The sequence below is a fragment of the Arachis ipaensis genome, chromosome B06 (genome assembly GCF_000816755.2).
Source record: "Arachis ipaensis cultivar K30076 chromosome B06, Araip1.1, whole genome shotgun sequence".
Lineage (NCBI taxonomy): Eukaryota > Viridiplantae > Streptophyta > Magnoliopsida > Fabales > Fabaceae > Arachis > Arachis ipaensis.
In genome coordinates this window covers 104,403,883-104,422,415 of record NC_029790.2, presented here as the reverse complement: position 1 = coordinate 104,422,415, position 18,533 = coordinate 104,403,883, and the positions used below count along the sequence as shown (strand labels likewise).

General features: G+C 30.8%; 2 protein-coding genes across 4 annotated transcripts; both read right to left on the bottom strand.

The window, feature by feature from the left end:
• On the bottom strand, positions 5,842-7,356 carry LOC107604760 (myb-related protein 306). The gene is made up of 3 exons (XM_016306434.2): positions 7,095-7,356; positions 6,882-7,011; positions 5,842-6,786 (listed from the first exon to the last, which is right to left on the bottom strand). Exons 1-3 carry the CDS (start codon positions 7,225-7,227, stop codon positions 5,982-5,984), a joined length of 1,068 nt encoding a protein of 355 aa, XP_016161920.1. The 5' UTR covers positions 7,228-7,356; the 3' UTR covers positions 5,842-5,981.
• Positions 12,942-16,676, bottom strand: LOC107604761 (F-box protein SKIP24). Of its 3 annotated transcripts, none has more exons than XM_016306435.2 (6): positions 16,288-16,676; positions 15,833-16,006; positions 15,207-15,369; positions 14,988-15,129; positions 14,626-14,699; positions 12,942-14,071 (listed from the first exon to the last, which is right to left on the bottom strand). In XM_016306435.2, the coding sequence occupies exons 1-5, from the start codon at positions 16,521-16,523 to the stop codon at positions 14,671-14,673; spliced, it is 744 nt and encodes a 247-aa protein (XP_016161921.1). In that variant the 5' UTR covers positions 16,524-16,676; the 3' UTR covers positions 12,942-14,071; positions 14,626-14,670. The 3 variants fall into 3 exon arrangements, with proteins under 3 accessions (XP_016161921.1, XP_016161922.1, XP_020960369.1); XM_016306436.2 differs by having other exon boundaries at positions 12,942-14,037; XM_021104710.1 differs by lacking the exon at positions 14,626-14,699 and having other exon boundaries at positions 12,942-14,037.

Sequence of the window (18,533 nt, the reverse complement as noted above, 5' to 3'; positions counted from 1 at the left end):
ACTGCATTGGTATTATACCAGAAATACGTCAGGAGAACCCCTTCAACCGAAAATACGAGCTCCTGTTGAGGTTCAGCTCTCCTTCGTACCATACCTACAAATTGGGGGAACCACCACCATTGTAAGCCTACGAGCTATAGATAAACAGTCAAAAAACCATTAAAATTCAAGGGAAAGCTAAGCCTAGGCCCTAAATAGAAAGGCTATAGCACCCCTTCTAAACCTCCTAAAACCACCTTCATGGCGGAGCTACGCTATCAATCACATTGCCATAACAGTAAACAAAAACACAAGAAAAATCGACGAGGGAGAAAAAAAAACCTTACTTGATTAGGCAGTAGATAAATATCACGAACAATAAACGATGGCAAAGTGCAGAAAAATGCCTCCAAGAAAAGACAATTCTAGAAGTGGTCGAAGTAGCTCCCACGACGAAGAACCAAAGAAAAATGGACAAGAAGGAAGCACACACAGAGATGATGAAGAGGTAGTTACGAAATAAAGCTAAATGTAACTGAAGCGGCTTTTAAATGAAGGCATTTCAAAAAGTGCAAATACAAAAAGTTAGGAGGGTAATAGGGTATCAAGCGCGGCAGCAATTAATAAGTCCCTTCACATCAATTGACGCGATACCTCGAGAACCGCACACACAATCTCCAGGATCTCCAGAAATCGTTTGATTCCAACCGACCTACCAGGAGTTCGGTCTAACCTGGGTCCACGAAAACGTGACATCCCTGCTAGGCCCAGGCACGCCATGTCTGGGGGCACTATTGCAGACTCGGGTTCCAGCCTTAGTGGCTCAACGACGAATCCGACCCTCAAGCCCAATTCGGCCCCTTCGGCCCAAGAATATAAGATCTTCTGGACTGTCTCAGCTCACTCACCATCGTTCAGATACAAATTGTATCTTTTCCCATTTAGAAGATCTCTCAGATCGAAAAAGCACCTATATAAGGGGAGTCTCGGACTCTCCCAAGGTACGTCACCGACAAATCCTAAAATTCTACCTCTTAGATCTATTCTGATTTAAGCGTCGGAGTGTCTTTGCAAGTCACTCCCTCCTCCTTTCATTTCACCGGACTTGACGCCGCGAAACTCGTCACCCTGCTAGATCATAGATCCCATAGTTCAAGATAACTCGCGAATAATTATATATAGACTTAAGGAGAAAAAAAGAGCATGATATAAAAGGAAATAACTCATAAAAAGATGCTTTATAAAAAGAATTAATATCTCAAATAAAAGATAGCTTCTAAAAAGAGCAACTCTCACTATATTAAAATTAACTAAATCTAGTAATATTGATTATTTTAAATTTGTGCATTCAGGTATAATTTTTAGCTGAGTGTCTCTCGCGATCATGCTAACTTGAACATTAGAGTCTTTATTGGTACACCCCACCGTAAAATAACAAACTCAAAACATTGAGAATTTGAAATAAAAAAATGATAATAACATTGTCTCTTCAATCCATTTTTTTTATAAATTTTATCGAAATAACTTTTCAACTCGACAGGACTAAAATACTTTTGAAAACATACATCATTTGAAAATTAAATAGCAAGCGTACTGATAAGAATCCAACAAAGAAACACATAATGTTGATAATCTTACGGATATACAGAGCACAATAGTATACAGAGCCAGATCTGAGATCTGGATCTCGTTATTTATGCTTGTCATGAACGAAATCATCGTACAACTTCAATCTTTTGTATGACAGAGACTTGCACTTCATTCTATGTCATCCGAAATTCACATCACTTTTCACATGGATATATTTGTTGGTTGAATCAAAGAGTTTAAAGTACAAAGGTTTAAAATTTCTAAAAATATAATCATTTGAATTTTTTATTTTATATAATTTTAGTTTTGTTTTCCGTAATGTTAAGTTTTAGCCACTATTTCTAAATATAACTTTTTCGCCCCTTATGAAAAGTTTAATATTCTTATAAATATCACACTTTAATAGTATTGAACCATAAGTTAAAATCTAGAGTTAAAAAATAGACTAAAAGTTAAGAAAAAACAGAATATAAAAACTTAAAGATATATATTTATGGTAGAAACTTAAAATATATTTTTCATTCATGCTGTCTCACATTAAGATATACTTTATATATATATAATAGTATTTTGATAATGTTTATATATCATTAATTAGAAGAGGAAAAATTCATAAATCACTTTATGTATAAACATATAGATGATACGGATTAAAAAAAATAATCAACATACAATTATCATTTTGACAAGTGATTATAAAAAAATAACGTTTACTGATTTATTAATTTTTGAATTATAATAGAATGTTCCCAAATATTTAAAACATGATATGTAGTTTCAGAATTATTGTTAATTTCAAATACGTTAACAGTGTTTATTATGTTAATTTGAATAATTTAATGTATATAAAATTTTTGCTATTTATATGACTTGGGATTAATATAAAATTTTATAACTACAATTATATATGAAATAAATTTTAATTCAACTAAAAGGTTTTGTCAAATTCATCTATAATGAAAGAAATTACTACCAGTCAATAATATAAACATGATCAATTTAAATCAATATTAGTTAAAATGTATCTCATTCATTATATCCATGTTATCAGTATAAAATTACATTTTGTTTGGGTTATACATACATATGATTTTACCTAAATGACTTTTGAGATAATGAAAATTGAGTCAAAAATATATAAATATGTATATAAGATTTTTATACATATTACATATTAGTAATAATATATAATATTAAAATTAAAATTCTTTATTTTGTTCACATAATTAATGTATATATAGAGGGTTATAAACCCAAAGTGAGAAACATAGAGATAAACATAATACATAATACATTGATGTTAAAAAGAGATATAATAAGCATAGGAAATTCAACATATATCAACGGAGGAAAACATCATTTTCATTTAGAGTATGAAGAAAGGGAAAAAAGAAATTAAAAAAATTGGAACCCACAATTTCCGTTACCCATAAAAGTAGGCAATGAAGAAAAAAAAAGATGTGGCCTATAAGTTAAGCATATTTCATCTCAAACATAAATGATCCAACACTTCTCTACCATAGCCCTACATTTTCATTTAATTGCCGTTACAACTTCTGTTTTCACTTTTCATTTTACTTTTTGGAATTGCTCACATGCTTTCTCTGTCCTTGAGGGAGTCTCACAAGATTAGGATACTATGAATTATTATTTCCATGCCTCAACTTTTTTCTAGAAAAAGAGTCTAATAATTTAACCACTCCTACATGTGATAGTAACATATATATTTGCGTGGAGTGATTAAATGATGGAGTGGGGTGGAAAATACAAAGATATATGAATAGTGTCACCTAGGTAACTTTTGACTTTCATTGAGTAATATTCTCTTAGCTTGTATTCTTCGGTGGTAATTTTATTTATTTGCAAATTTAAAATGTCATTTCATTTGAAGAAAAATTATTATCCTTATAATAAGTTAGTAGAGTTTTACTAATTAGTATTTCATTTAAAAAGAAAAAAAGAATTATTAGGGTTTTGAGGAAAAAGATGTGTTTTTTTCACATTTTTAATACACTAATGAATTACAATTTTTTATTTTTTACCGTATTCTCCAGTTTTCGTTAGATTAAGAATTAATTTATTACGAATTAAAATTTTATTTAAAAATTTGTCACTAATTAATAAATTATTATATATACAAGACGATATTCGAACACGTGACACTTATTTATCCGAATGAATAAACGTACTATTTGACTAGCTTAAATTAATTAAATGGGTTATAAATTTAACTTTTAATATTCACACCAATAAATTTTCTATTATTATTAGTAGTATTTAGTTTGAAAAGAATATAACGATCTATTATAGAAAATTATTAAATGATGCACCTCACCTCTAGTTGTCCACTGCCAATCAAAACATGCCGCATTTAGTCCCAAAGCTGCTGCATTAAATATACGCTCAAAGTCAAGGGAGGCTATCCACAAATTTTAACATCAAATTATTGCTGTTATTATTATTGTCATTATATATTAATCACTATTCATTTATTGTTTTTCAGCATTATTATACTAGTATATGCTAGTATATCTTAAATTAAATAGGAGCCCAAAAAAAAAAGGGAAACATGTGGCAAGTAATGATTGGTCCAGCATTTTTGCCCTTTAATTTGATAGTTGCTAGCTAGATACACACAAAAGCATATATATAGAATAGTCCAACCCAAATTTTATGTTGCATCCTGTGAAAGTTAATTAGATTAGATATATGCATATATGGCATCCATGAGAATAACAATGGTAGCCAGCTTCTCACACCGAAAAGTAAAAGGAATATCACATGCTTCCAATACAAAAATTTTTCCAAATTGGAAAAAATAAATTAAAAATGGACTTTCAAGGATGTCAATATACCTTATTTTGCTAGCAAGAATTTCGTGACAGCATAATGTTTTTCTCTTATATAGCTATGTTTTCCTTTTTAGCTAGCAAGGTTATTTAATTTTATGCAATATATATTATATAGTACCATTCATATTATCGTATATATAAATTGAATGACATTATATTCCCCATCTCTCACACACGAAAATAAAAAGTGATAGTTTAATTTCATGGATATTAATAATGTAAAGTATATAGGTTGAGTCTTATATTACGATATGATCCAGATATTTGGTGGCATTGGTCTCTGATCTTTTACCCATCATCATTTGTTTTTTGGCCATTGTTGCTAATATGATCTCTTATTGTGTCAAATTCATGTACCCTTTTCCCTAAATTATTGATATGACCAAAATTGATAAACAAATTTCATGCTTTGTTTTCGTGTATTTGATTTATATGGTAATAATTAATAATTCAACTAATGATTTAGCCTAACAATGAAAAAGTTAGCCAATAAAGAGTTCCTGGCGACAATAACAAAGAATTTATATATATGTTTTTTATGTTCATTAAATTGTACACTTGGACACTATAGTCACGTCATATTTTTCTCCTCTATACGGTATCAATTATTGAAGATATTTATTTTTTTTAAGAGCACAAAAAAAAAATTCAATTTTGATTTACTTTCATTGTAATTCTTTTTACACAATCATATTATTTATATTTGAATTACTTTATACTTAAAGTTCTAACTTCATGGGATGCTATATTATTATTATTTTAGGGTGATAATACATATTCTACTAGCTACTAACTAGTTGCCAAGATTCATAAATTGAAATTAAATGGCTCCGTAATAAACACAGTGCTCTTCATTATGTATCTTCCATTTTTCCCGGTAACTTGTTAAGTACATACACAGTTCACTGATGTACAGTATTAATCAGAAGTAACTAATTAAATTAAAATAAAATAAAAAAGAAAAAACAGAAAATTAAAACAGCATATATAATAAGGTTAGTAACTAATATTGTTTTGAAGTGTTCCTTGAAGCAAATATTCCAGAATATTATTCATAATTCGAGTTGACAATCATGAAAGTTTCTCAAGTCTTCTTCATATGTATTTGTGCTAAATTAAAGTTAACAATTAACTTTATCTGCAGCTCTCTACAAAGAAATTAAAGATTAACATGCAATATAAGAAACTACCTACTTAATTATCAATGCAAACAATTAGAACCAAATTCATCATAAAATAAACATCAAGTTACAAAGTTGAATAGAGATTCTAAACTTCTCAGAACCTCCAATTAACACATCTAATAATAATTATAATAATAGTAGTAATATATATATAATAAAAGAAAAAGAAAAGAAAAAGATAGATTTAGTTTTACCCTAGTCAGAAAGATCAAGATATTTCATTTTTTTTTCTTCTTCTTGTTTTTCTCCATCCTCCTCTTGCAGCTTCTTCTTTCCACTTCCTTAATCCTCCTTCGAAATTATTAAAGTAACATCACATATCCCAAACTTAGGGAATGGAGTGCTCTTTTTTGAATATATAATAATTTGAATGTTATTAGAAGATAGGAGATAACTCCATGATCTCCTCACCATGACCAACATTCTCATCCAATAGCCACTTCTCAAGGAATGACAATGGAGGGTTATTATTGTCATTATTATTCTTATCCCTACTACTCTTACTATTCTTTCTCTCCTCTTGATCCTCATAGTCCTCTTCTTCTTCCTCAATTTCATGATGATGATGATGATGATGAGAAAAAGTAGTAGCAGCAGCAGGTTCTGAAGAACATTTGTGATTATTATTAGGCATAGAATCACAAGTAGATTTGTCCCAGCAAGAAGCAGTAGTAGTGTTGAGATTCTCAAAGGAAAGAATAGATTCAAAGTCTTGATGATTCTGATGATGATGAAGCTCAAGATTCAAAGCAGGCATAGAAACAGACTTGACTAGAAGAACCTCCTTATTATTATCATTGTTGTTGTTATTGTTTTCTTCATCAATCTCATGATGATTTGATGATGGTCCTCCTCCTCCTGCTCCTTTGATGATGAATGGAGAAGATGATGAAGATGGTTTTGGAGAAGTTCTCATCCAACCTTCTAGAAGCCTTGAAATGTTCTCAGTGCTTGATGCATAGGATGTGGTAATTGATGAACACTGAGAAGACTTATTATCTGATGATGAAATTCTGTCACTGAAGCTCTTAGATGACGCTTGAAGGTGCTGAGAAGAAGAATCCATGGAAGATGTTTGTTGTTGTTGGAATTTCTTGAGCTTCTTCTTTAGATGTGTGTTCCAATAATTCTTTATGTCATTGTCTGTTCTTTGTGGAAGGTATGAAGCTATGGCTGCCCATCTATATATATTATTTTAATTAATCAACAAATTAAACAATAATAATAATAATAATAATAATATTAATTGAATTTGTTATATGTGGGAGAATATTACTTGTTACCAAGAAGAGCTTGCAAGTGAATAATCATTCCTTCTTCATGGGGAGTGAAGTTTCCTCTCTTGATTCCTGGCCTTAGATAATTTGTCCACCTTAGCCTACAACTTTTGCTGCATCTTGACAACCCTTTTCAACAAATAATTAACATTGTTATTCTATTGTCAAATTCATGGACTCAATTCCAATTAAAATAATATATAATTAATTACCAGTGTTAGTAGGGACTGATCTCCAATTTCCAGGACCATGTTCTTGGATGTAAGAGACAAGGATGATATCCTCCTCAGGTGTCCATGGACCTTTCTTGATTCCAACTTTGTCACAGCATGGAGGCCTTCCCATCTTTCTTTCTTCCTTCTTCACTCACTCACTCACTCACTCACCTCTCTTTTATGCTACTAGTTTTTACAACAAGAGAAAGAGAAAGAGATAGAGCTTTCAAATAGTACCAATGCATGTGAATGCTTTATATATACTTGATGACTTTAAAACACTAAGAGAGACCCAAATTAAATTGCACTTTATTTTTTACACACTCACATCTACCATGCCCTTCCTCTCTCACCTAACTCTTTCACTATCCCTTATTTTCTACTGCTATTTTTATAATTATCCATTATTACTCAATATTATTATTATTATATATAGAAAAACCANTTCTCTTCTTCCTTTTTTTTTTTTAAATTTTATTTTATGGGTCACGTGGCACCATGGCTTGTGTCAACAAAGTTATTAAGTAAAGTGAATAATATATTATTGATCTTGTATACGTATAACCTTTTATTCGATTGAATTTATTTGTAGGGTTTTGCTTGGATCATTTGATGTATATCTCTTAGCAAGCTAATAATCAATCACCAATCGCTAAATTAAATTTATACATGAGACTTTGGTAAACATCTAATAAATTGAAAAGATGGGGATGGATGGATGCATAGCTGGGTATACTTTTCTTCTAATCTTCTATTATTATTCTTTTAATTTATTAAAAATTAAATGGGACATCTCCAATTTATTAACCGAACACAAAATTTGAAAGCAAGAATTGACATTATTTTCCAATGAGAAACGTACATATTTTTGTGTGTAATTATTTGAAACTCAATATGTAATTACTTTTAAAAAATAATATTGTAAATTTAAAGTGAATATATAAACGAATAAAAAAAATTTGTATATCATCATTACACATTTTCTAATAATTAGTTATTTTGGGTTCCGGAGCGATGGAAACAAGAAAAGTGAATGTTTGGGAAGTAGTCCTGCCAAATTTAGCGGACTGGTAACAATTAATGAAATTTGCACAGAAGAGAGCAGAAAATACCATAAAAATGTGCATAACATTGGGTGATTTCAGTAAGGGTTGCTGCTAGCTTTTGGGGGAATGTTTAGATAATGTTGAATTTGAACAAAGAGATGAATATATAGTGATTTATTATGGTCACTATATACTATACTACACTATATAGTCTGTGTCACCGTGCAGAATAATAATAAACCATTTACTTTGTGTACTTTTTTCAAACGAAATTATTCAAAACCATGGATCATGGATATTACTATATATTGTACATGCATATCAAAAAGGTTACTAAGCTCGTGATAAACCAACTACCCAATATATCACTATTTTATTTTTCTTTTTTTAAAAGTTACCAGTAAAGAGCTAGGAAATTTAGCAATACTATATTATTTTATTAAAATTACTTTTTTTCGTTATTTGATTGCTTGTAAAATATTTATAAAGCATCTTTTAAATATTATTTTTTAAACTTTTACCAAAATTTCATCATGTTTAAATTATTTATCGAGGTGTCCTCATTTTGCCACAATGGCACCTCATATTTTTTGAAAAATATTACTTGTCTTTTAAATTTTCAATCTTTAGTCAATTTTTTAGTTTAAATAATATTATTTAATTAATTTAAATATCTATTTTTATAAAAAATTACTTGTTTTTTTATAAAAAAATTATTTGTTTTTTAGTTTTTCTCTCTTCTAGAGACTAAATATAATCTCTAGTGAAATGAAAAAAGATTAATAATATAGTAATTTATACGATATAATTGAAATATTGTTAGTTGGGTGTGTCTTTAATTTCTTAAGAGGCTCCTCAAATTAATTCTTAACCATGTGGTCAAAGTGTGGCTATGTACTGAAAGCATGTGTTAGTACCGAGTTTGTGTCACTGTCAATGCAATTTCCATAGGTCTTGCTCCTTCCTTCTTATGAGAGAGGACAATATGAACTATCTCTTATGTATGCAAAATCTAACCATTCTTCAACACTAAACCATTATCACCACTTGCTAGAAAAGGTAATCAACAATTACATGCCTTCCGTACCCCCATGCTTGCTTTAGAGGAATTAGGTTTTCTAACAGATCTAACTCTGATTTACTTGGCCTCCTTTATTAAGACAGACAGAATGTTAGTTTTCAAATAATATCTCTTTCAATATTTTAATGGCTAATACTTGTGCGTTATTTAGAGAACTAAACTCCTTTCTTTGCCTCTAATATATCACCTATTATATAGCGGCTACTCATAGTGTCACTCTTTTAACCTATGGACATTCACAACATACAACACCATACAGAATATACGGACACATTAACACAATTTTTTGTATATGATGATATTGTACCTTCAACTAAAATTTTATTTGAACTATATATCATGATACGATTTTGCTACTATAATTACCGACAAGTGTTACGAACGGTTTTATACTATATTAGCAACGAAAAATAAGGTTAGAGTTACATTATATTATTATTATTTAGAATATTATTAGAGTCGGTGGGGAGTGAGTAATAAGGGCATTTAAGAGGGAAGATTGAATGTGGCTCATGGCTCCATCTCCTTTTTAGAGATGAGTTTTCAATGTGTTGATTTAAAAAGTCATGAAAACATGTACCCCACATGGAATTGACCATAGCTACCTTAGCTTCATGTAAAGATCTATTGATACCACAACATGGAATTTGTACGTATATACCTTCATAGATTACACGTATTTTCACCTAAGCTACTGCCCCATATGCCACAGTGCATTCATCGCTCGGCGTGGTTCAACCATGTGCGTTTTCATAAAGTGATGATATAAATGGTACACTCTCATTTTTTGTTTTTGCTGATTCAACAAATTGGTCAACCAATCAAATTTGATATTCAATTATTTAATAATCATGATAACGGATATTGATTCATTGGGAAAGAAATTTTCATACATCTTCAAATGCAACTAACTGTCCAAGTGCATGCCCATACATGAAAACCTAGAACATATAGATATTGTGAAATCATTGCCATCTTTTTATTTTCTTTTTAATTTTTATGTGAAATTGTGTGGCTTGCAGAATATTTTCTTATCCTAATAAGAATCTTACTCTAGGAATTTTACATAAAAAAAATATACAAATATTCTGCCAATCATATGTCTCCTAAATTCTATTGTGCATTTGTGTCTAAGTTTTTAGAATAGTTTGATAATTTCCTAATGTTTTCAACTTCAAGAGGCATGCTTGTTAAAGAAGACAGATATGTAACCTATAATCATTTTGAACAAACGCGTAATGTTAAAAGAAAATTATTTTATATACGTGATTTACTCTTTTATATTATGATAATTGAAGAGTGTTTCTACTTTTATTATCAGACATTTTATCCTCCAATTATTGAGATTTATAGTTGTGTTAAAATTTGGAAAAGAAAGCTCTAATCATTCTGATATTTATACTTATTTGAACATACATGATAATCTATAAAATAAATAAATAAATAAAATATTTGTTACAGACTCTTGCTTGTATGTAGTGCAAAAATTGTGCATCACATATTCTTATCACATTTTGGGTGAACCACTAGATTAAGTTTAATGACTAGTTCTCCATATTTAAAGAAAAACTTCTAACAACTAGATTACAACAGTTTTCACGCCTGATATGACCCGTGATGACTGATGATACCACTACTACATGTTTAATCAGATATTTAAAACTTAATTTTGACGTTATTAAGCGTCTTGTTCCAATATTGATTAATTATATCTCCTCTTTTATATGCGTGGTTTTTATTTCATGAAATGTACAAAATTTGGTGACTACTCCGATCCGTGAAGATATTTTTATATAAAAATAAGAAAAAGTCTAAAAATTATTAAACAGTGAAACTCAATTTATTTAATTCAACTAATAATTCAGTGTAGATAAATTATTGATAAGAATTTCATTATTCATCTAAATACTTTTGTTAATTAAAATTTAACTTAAGTTCATTCAAATCCAATTAAAAACCACTCGCACAAAGTACCCATAAATCATATATTTTTTTTTTCGTGTTTTCTCCTTTTCATCGTTCTTTTATTGCTATTATTGTTGCTATATTTTTTGTTTCTTTTTCTCTTTTGGCATTATTCAAGTATTTTTTTTAAGGTGAAAATAAAAATTATAAGAAGGTGAAATAAAAAAAATGAAAAAAAAATGATGAAGAGGAGAAAGAGAAGAGTTTTAAATTTTATAGAATATATTAAAAAAATTAATAAGTTTGACACAAGAAATTTCTGAATTTTGACACTAAAATTTTTTAACGATGACATAGGACATTTCTTAATTAATTAGAAGTTATCATTAACAAAAATAACATCAAAATCTCTTAAAAATAACACCGAAATTTTTTAATCGTAATACCAAAATTTCTTCTAAGGTATCTTCTTCTATTACTTTTTTTCTTCCTATTTTATCTTTTTTTTTTCTAATATGTTCTTCTTCTTTTTCATATTTTATTGTTGATATAAAATTTTTTTATATCTTATGTTTTACTTCAAAAATGAAAAATTTTATCTAAATAAATTTTTTTTAAAGTTGAATTATATACTCTTAGGTCCTAAACAACAAACTATCTTGCGATGTGACTTAAAAATAAATTCAAATTTTATGTTTTATATAATAAATTTCGGTGTGCATTTTATTTCGTATTTTATATAAAAAATTTTAGTATTATTCTTTATCATTGTCATCATAATTTTTTGTGTTATGTTTTTTTTTTATAAAAATTTTAAAAATACACAAACAAATAAATAAACAAAGAAGATAAATAAAAAAAGTATAAAAAAAGAAAAAAACGATGTAATGGATGATAATGAGGATGCTGATGATGAAGAAGAAAGAAAAAGAAGAAGAGAAAAAAGAAATAGAAGAAGAAATGAAAAAAAAATGCATATGTATCATGATTTGATTGAACTTGCCTACATAAAAAGTTTAGACCTAAAGGCGAGCCGTAATGGCCTCCATTTTTTTCTTTCCGGGTTTTTTTTTATTATTTTTTATTTTTTAGATTTTGTAAAAAAATAAGTGAAAACAATAAAAATAATAAAATTTTGTTTTCTATTTTTACTTTTTATTTTTTTTCACAAAATTTAAAAAACAGAAAATATTAAAAATACAAATTAAACGCCCTCTTAGTTTTCTTTCTCAGAGAATAAATAAGTAAATAAATAAAAAAGTAAAAAACAGCACCCGCAGTTTCAAGTCATAAAGTGAATGTTAATTCTGCACAATCACTATATTGTGCTTCCTTTTCTTTTAAAACCTTCTATTTCTATGTCAGACTAATTCCTCTAATTCCAAGACGTAACAAACATGAAAAAAAAAAATCAAAAGAATTGAATAGCAAAACACACCTCGATTAAATGATTTCTTCTTTTTTTTTCACAATTCTTACAAACTAAAACTCAAAACCATCATATTTATACCACTTATTATTAGAATTTTTTGAATGATAAGAATATTTTAACATTGTAAAATAAACAAATCAACATTCATCCCCAACTATTTTCACTGTGTCACCTCTTTTTATATTTTTTTTTTAAAAAAAAGAAAAGATTCTGGCCCCATAAATTCTACTTGGGATTTATGAGGCTCCACTGTGCATGTATAATTTCTGCCAAATTTCACATCTGTTGTAACCAAGCAAAGAACAATTTGCTACGTTAGCTGTACCATGTTGAATACATGGGAAACTGACAGCACTATTTCTTCATCTAACATGTCGTGTGAAATAATATGTTCACATAAATTTCCACACCAATATGCTTTAACAAATAATAAAAATATTCAATAAAATTACACAATGAAGATAATTACCCCCAACCACTAAGTGGCTCTACTTCTGAAACCATTTATGCATACATAATACATTAACTAACCAAATCATAAATGCTTCACCTGAAAATCCATAAACAAAGATAACCAATGATTTAACATAACATATGACTGTGTAATATGACAAGGGATTCGACTGAAGAGTAATAATATTGTACTCTTTCTGATACAGCGAATCCATGCATTCTCCTCCACTGTTTCCCATACATTCAACAGTAGAAATGAGTGACTCGGTTCGGTGCAAGAAGAAAAATAAGTCAAATGTAAATGTTATAGGAAGGTTTTCAAATGTTTTATAAATATTTGTATTTCAGTGATTTTAATAGTTGATCTCAGCATTGATATTGAGATCAACGGTTAAAATCACTGAAACACCAAGGTTCCTAGATCACTTGAAAACTTTCCACACACATCAACTTCATATAACTACTTTCATGGGGGAGAGGGGGCCAGTTGGACCCTCCAATCAAATTATTTTACTGTGAATTTAAATAAGTTGGAAGAACATCATGAAAAGAAAACAGTATGTTCTAATGCCACCTCACACTGATGTGACTTGTGACTTGGTGAAGGTGATGTGTGTCAGAGAAATTGAGAGAGGTGGTTTACAACAACCAATAGAACAAGTATACAATCAAACAGAAGAATAATGAGTTCCTGAACCATGGGAGAAGAAGCAAATGAACCCACATGACTATACAAATTGTTCCCACCTATGATATGATCCTACTTCTTCACTCTATCTAACTCACATGGTTTTCTTTTCCCATGAAGTTCACATGCTACAATTGAGTGGCTCAGTTGCCATCCTAACTCTTTAACTTAGTAGATATCATTCCAAGATCCTTTTCTTTTCTTTTAAGTAGGTTGCTAGTCAGAGTTACAATCCATGCTAATGAGTTCCTTTCCATGAAAATGCAATGGGCAGAGGATTTGATTAAAGCACAATCTTCTTGGTTGGAAGTAAACGACCAGGTAATTTCGAATCCCTGCAAATTTTGGTCACATCCAATGAAACTTTGCCTATCAAAATTCAAAACATATATCATTGTGTCATTATAATTCATTATCAAGCAATTACATTAAGCATACTGTCATCGATCAAGAAAATAATGGAAAAACATAGGTTGTATGATATATTGATATCAATAGTAAAAAAATTGCAATTGTACCAGTCCTCCCCTCCCGAATTCATTTTAGTATCAATTGTTCTGGATTACTGAATCAGTAAACAAACAATATGCATTTGCAATAAAGCAGCTCAACTCGAATCCAGTTTTCAATTGCAATGGCAATGATTTCGAGAGAGGAAAAAAAGAATTGTATATTTTAAGTGTGATAGGTGCAGTTGTCATTGCATTGCTGTTGTGGAGGAAATAGTATTTGAGAATGTAAAATTAAATTGCACATGCCAGAGTGTTTTTTCTTTCAAGTACAGTGATCACCAAGATGCATGGCAAATCATGATTAATATGTGAAGATTTCATGCAAGATACTTCTTTTAGTTCGTAAATCAATTTGAAATAGATAGTTGGTCCACATTTTACCACAAGAAGGATCATAACATTTGCTCATACCTCTCCATGAAATCATCTTGTACTCGTTTCAAGAATTATTCCCATCTATGAAGCTTTACATTGTTTTTCATGTGCTGCAAAATCAAGAAATATGTCTTATTACTAGTTTCGTACTCTTACTAAACAATCAAGAAAACCAATCAGAAGTGCAACCAATTCCAATATTAAAAATAACCCCCATAACTATAATAAACAATGCAAAAGGTGTAAGTATTATTTACAAAGGAAATTTAACAAAATACAGGATGCAAGTCAAAATCTTTGGAGGAAAAAAGCCGAAAAGGATTCAGTTTTAGGCAGGCAATAATTTGGCATTAGACAATGCGGCAAAATATATGGAAGAATCAGAATTAGAGCCTCACAGCTATTGCATCTTTTCAACTTCTTCCGCTTGATGATGTGCCCATTTTCCGTGGCAGTCACAGCATTATACTCCTGAACAGGATGATAATTTATGGATTCTAACTCTTCCTTTGCAGTATCATGTCTGCGCTTTTCCTCTTGCTGGTACAATTTCATGTAAGTGACAGCAACTCTTTGAATCTTTATAGATCATATCATATGGGAATATCAACACTTACATAGGACATCTCCAACCCGATAATCTGTTGCCTACAAAGCCTAAGTTCCATTTCAAGCGCATGTATTCGAGATTCAGCAGGCACAACACTTTGTTCCACCATCTGCTTTTGCCTACCTCGAACAACCTCCGGTTGCCAAACATTCAAAGCCACAGAAGCTTGCCTACAGGAACCAATCACAAAACCACATCAACAAAAAGGGCAAACAACAGTTTCTAGTGCCAAAGAATGTATAGCATTACTCTACAAAAGCTGCACGGTGTTATGCATGTGATGACCAGGGAATGAATAAGAAAATCCACCCCATTTCCTTTCCATGTTAAAGACCTCCAAGCATAACGTATTACATATCCATCCCAAATTTTACCAGCATATACAGCGCCGAAAAGATAGCATAGGATTCAACTTGAACTGGCTTTAATATCAAAGTAGTAGGAGGAAAATCACAACTTTGATTTTGCAGTAAATACAAGGCAATTAGCAATGCATTCATGATAAAGATTGCAAATTATTTGTGTCTAAACATGTGATCAGCATGCAAATAACTACTACTATGACAACATCATAACAGGCATGAAAACTTTGCTACCGAATTTTCAATAAAAACGATAAGATTAGCAAAGTACCTGACCCTGCGCAAATTGGACAACTCTGCAACAGTTTCTCTCATCTTGGAAGTCTCTTGATTGATCCGAGTCTCAATGGCACGAAGCCTTCTAGAATGTTCAGCAACTTGGCTTTCTTTTCTCAGCACTGCTCTCCTATGAGCCGCTACTCTCCTCTCCTTGTCTCTCTCAAACCTAACCACCAAAAATAAAATCAAATAAACAAAATAAGAACAACTTTATGAATACCCAGATATTAAAATTCTACCCAAAAAAACGCAGCTCAGAAGTTCAGACAGAAATAAAAAAATTGAACTTCACAGATAGCCAGATAATAAAATTCTAGCAAAATACCTGATAAAACCTAGCATAGATAACAAAATCAAAAAAAAAAAAAAATCTGAACTTCCTGGATACCCAGATAATAGAATTATCCAAAATTGGAAGGAAGCCAATGATCGAACTTCAATTCAAACCTGAACTTATAAATGGATTTTGCAGAAGAAGAAGAAGGGAGAGAGGAAGGGGTAACGTTGTGGTTGAGGGGGAAGTCATTGGAGAGAAGGCGGTTCCAAAGAGGGTCTTCGGCGGAGAGGAGGCGGAGGCGGCGGCAGGTGATGGAGATACAGCAGAGAGTCTTGTAGTTGAAGCTGCGATTTTCAATTCCGATTTCGAGGATTCGCCTCCAGAGCTCGTCGGGGAGTAAGGACATTTTCGGGATTCTACAAGCAAGTTGTTATTTAGTTCCACTTCGCCGGAGGAAACTCCACCTTCTTAACCAAAAACGAGTGGATTGTTTTATTGTTTATTTACTTTTATCAGAAAATCACCATTTCTTAGCCAACTCATTAAGGAAACATAACTTCCTAAACAATTCCACTAGATTATCATTTTTTGAATGTGTCTCTTTATATATGTATTTAAAATATAATAATTAATTGTTATTAACAATAAATTGACAAATAATATATTAATGTTATAACTTATGATATGTTGATACTCTATACTTTCTCCTTCCTAAATAATTGATGTTGTGACGTGTGATATGGATGTCAATATGTCATAAGCGGCTGAATTTTTTAAGATTGAGAGGTTCTTGCTTTTAAAAAAGATTGAATTTAATAAAATTTAAAAAAATAAATTTAATAGGTGTATAAATAAAGAGTAAAAATAAATTTTAATTATGTCAAATTTTTTTATTTTTAATTTATAACTTTTAATATGTTAATGAACAAAATACTTATCATCAATATTGAAAGTTCAAATTTATATTGATAGATCTTGAAGATGTAAAACTTGGTTAATTAATGACTAATTAACTCATAAATGAGAATTTATTCTAGAAAGTCAAAAATGTGATTTTTATGGCTAAATATGATAGAGGAGATTGAGACGAGAATTCCAGTACCAATTTTGTAGAAATCGGACCAAGACTGAACCGACCGGGCCAAATCGGACCAACCGAACCCATAGTGGGCCCTTGGCCCAAACTAACTAAACCAAAACCCTAACACTCTCTCTCCTCATTTGACACACACACTGACACACATGCTTAAATGGTGGTAGAGAAGGAAAGAATACTCTCTCAAGTTCTTTCTCTCATTTGATCTTCAAATCAACATAACTTTCGATCTAGAGCTCCGATTGCTGCACCGTTTGCAGCCACACGTTCACCGCGGAGAGTTCTACAAAACCCATACAATCAATCTTGAGGTAAGTCACAGTTTGTTCTTCGAAATTCCAGCCCCTGTTTTCGAGTTTTATGGACAAAAATGTAGAGATTTTGGGCTCTTTGATGTTATAGAACCCAACTCTCTTGAAGAAGAAGGTTAATCTTGTCTCCTTAGACCTTGGGTGTGGTAAGATTCTCAAATCTAGTGTTAATTGTTGTTCTATGATGTTTGGGTATTGAGATGTTGTGTATGGGTATGATGATTGTGGCTTAGGTTGTGTATATGTGGGTATTGGAGCTTGATTGAGACTTTAAAAAGCTTGAAAAGGGATTTTGGTGGTAAAAATCTATTTTTGGAGGTGTTGAGACATTGAGAGCTTGTGGACAAGTGATTTGGAAGTGCTCCGGTTGAGCTTGGGAAATCGACTAAAGTATGATCTCGGTTTCTCGTATCTAAGATATAATGTGGTAGGAAATACTTAGGCTAGAGGCCCTAAGATAGGCATTGAATTATTGATGTTGTTGAATGGTTGAGATATATGATATGGTCATATATGTGATTATGAATATTGATGCCTTAATGGTGTGATATATGAGGAAAAAATGCATGTTGTGATATATGCTTGATGAATGATTGAGGTTGAATTGTGGGTGGAACCATGTGGGAGTGAGCATGGTAGTGATTATGTGTAATGTTGGTTAATTGGTAATGGTGTGATTAGAAATTGTGATGAGGAAGGGTATGTGCCATGTTAATGTATTTAATATTAGGCTAATTGATTGAGATGGGATGAAATGGTGAGATGTGGCTTGTAATGTGTTAAATATGCTAATGTATGAGTTGAAGAGGCTTGAGTTGATTTTTGGCATACTTTCCTTGATTTTGAGAAGGGTTGGAATTGGGATGTTTTGAAAATGGCACTTTGTGGTTTTGAATGAAAATGTGGTTTTTGGGCATACTTTGATGGAACGTAACTTGAACTCCGGATCCCGGTTTTGTGCCAAATTTGTTTAGACTTGAAATTGGATCCGGGGTGGTTATGCCGTTCG

What these genes read in the sequence shown, in the direction of transcription:
- LOC107604760 (XM_016306434.2), bottom strand. Translation starts at nt 7,227, where the DNA reads ATGGGAAGGCCTCCATGCTGTGACAAAGTTGGAATCAAGAAAGGTCCA. An exon ending in ATCAGTCCCTACTAACACTG is followed by an intron (nt 7,012 to 7,094) that starts GTAATTAATTAT and finishes TTTGTTGAAAAG; the next exon opens with GGTTGTCAAGATGCAGCAAA. An exon ending in CAAGCTCTTCTTGGTAACAA is followed by an intron (nt 6,787 to 6,881) that starts GTAATATTCTCC and finishes TAATATATATAG; the next exon opens with ATGGGCAGCCATAGCTTCAT.
- LOC107604761 (XM_021104710.1), bottom strand. Translation starts at nt 16,523, where the DNA reads ATGTCCTTACTCCCCGACGAGCTCTGGAGGCGAATCCTCGAAATCGGA. An exon ending in AAATCCATTTATAAGTTCAG is followed by an intron (nt 16,007 to 16,287) that starts GTTTGAATTGAA and finishes TTTGGTGGTTAG; the next exon opens with GTTTGAGAGAGACAAGGAGA. An exon ending in TCGGGTTGGAGATGTCCTAT is followed by an intron (nt 15,130 to 15,206) that starts GTAAGTGTTGAT and finishes AAATTGTACCAG; the next exon opens with CAAGAGGAAAAGCGCAGACA.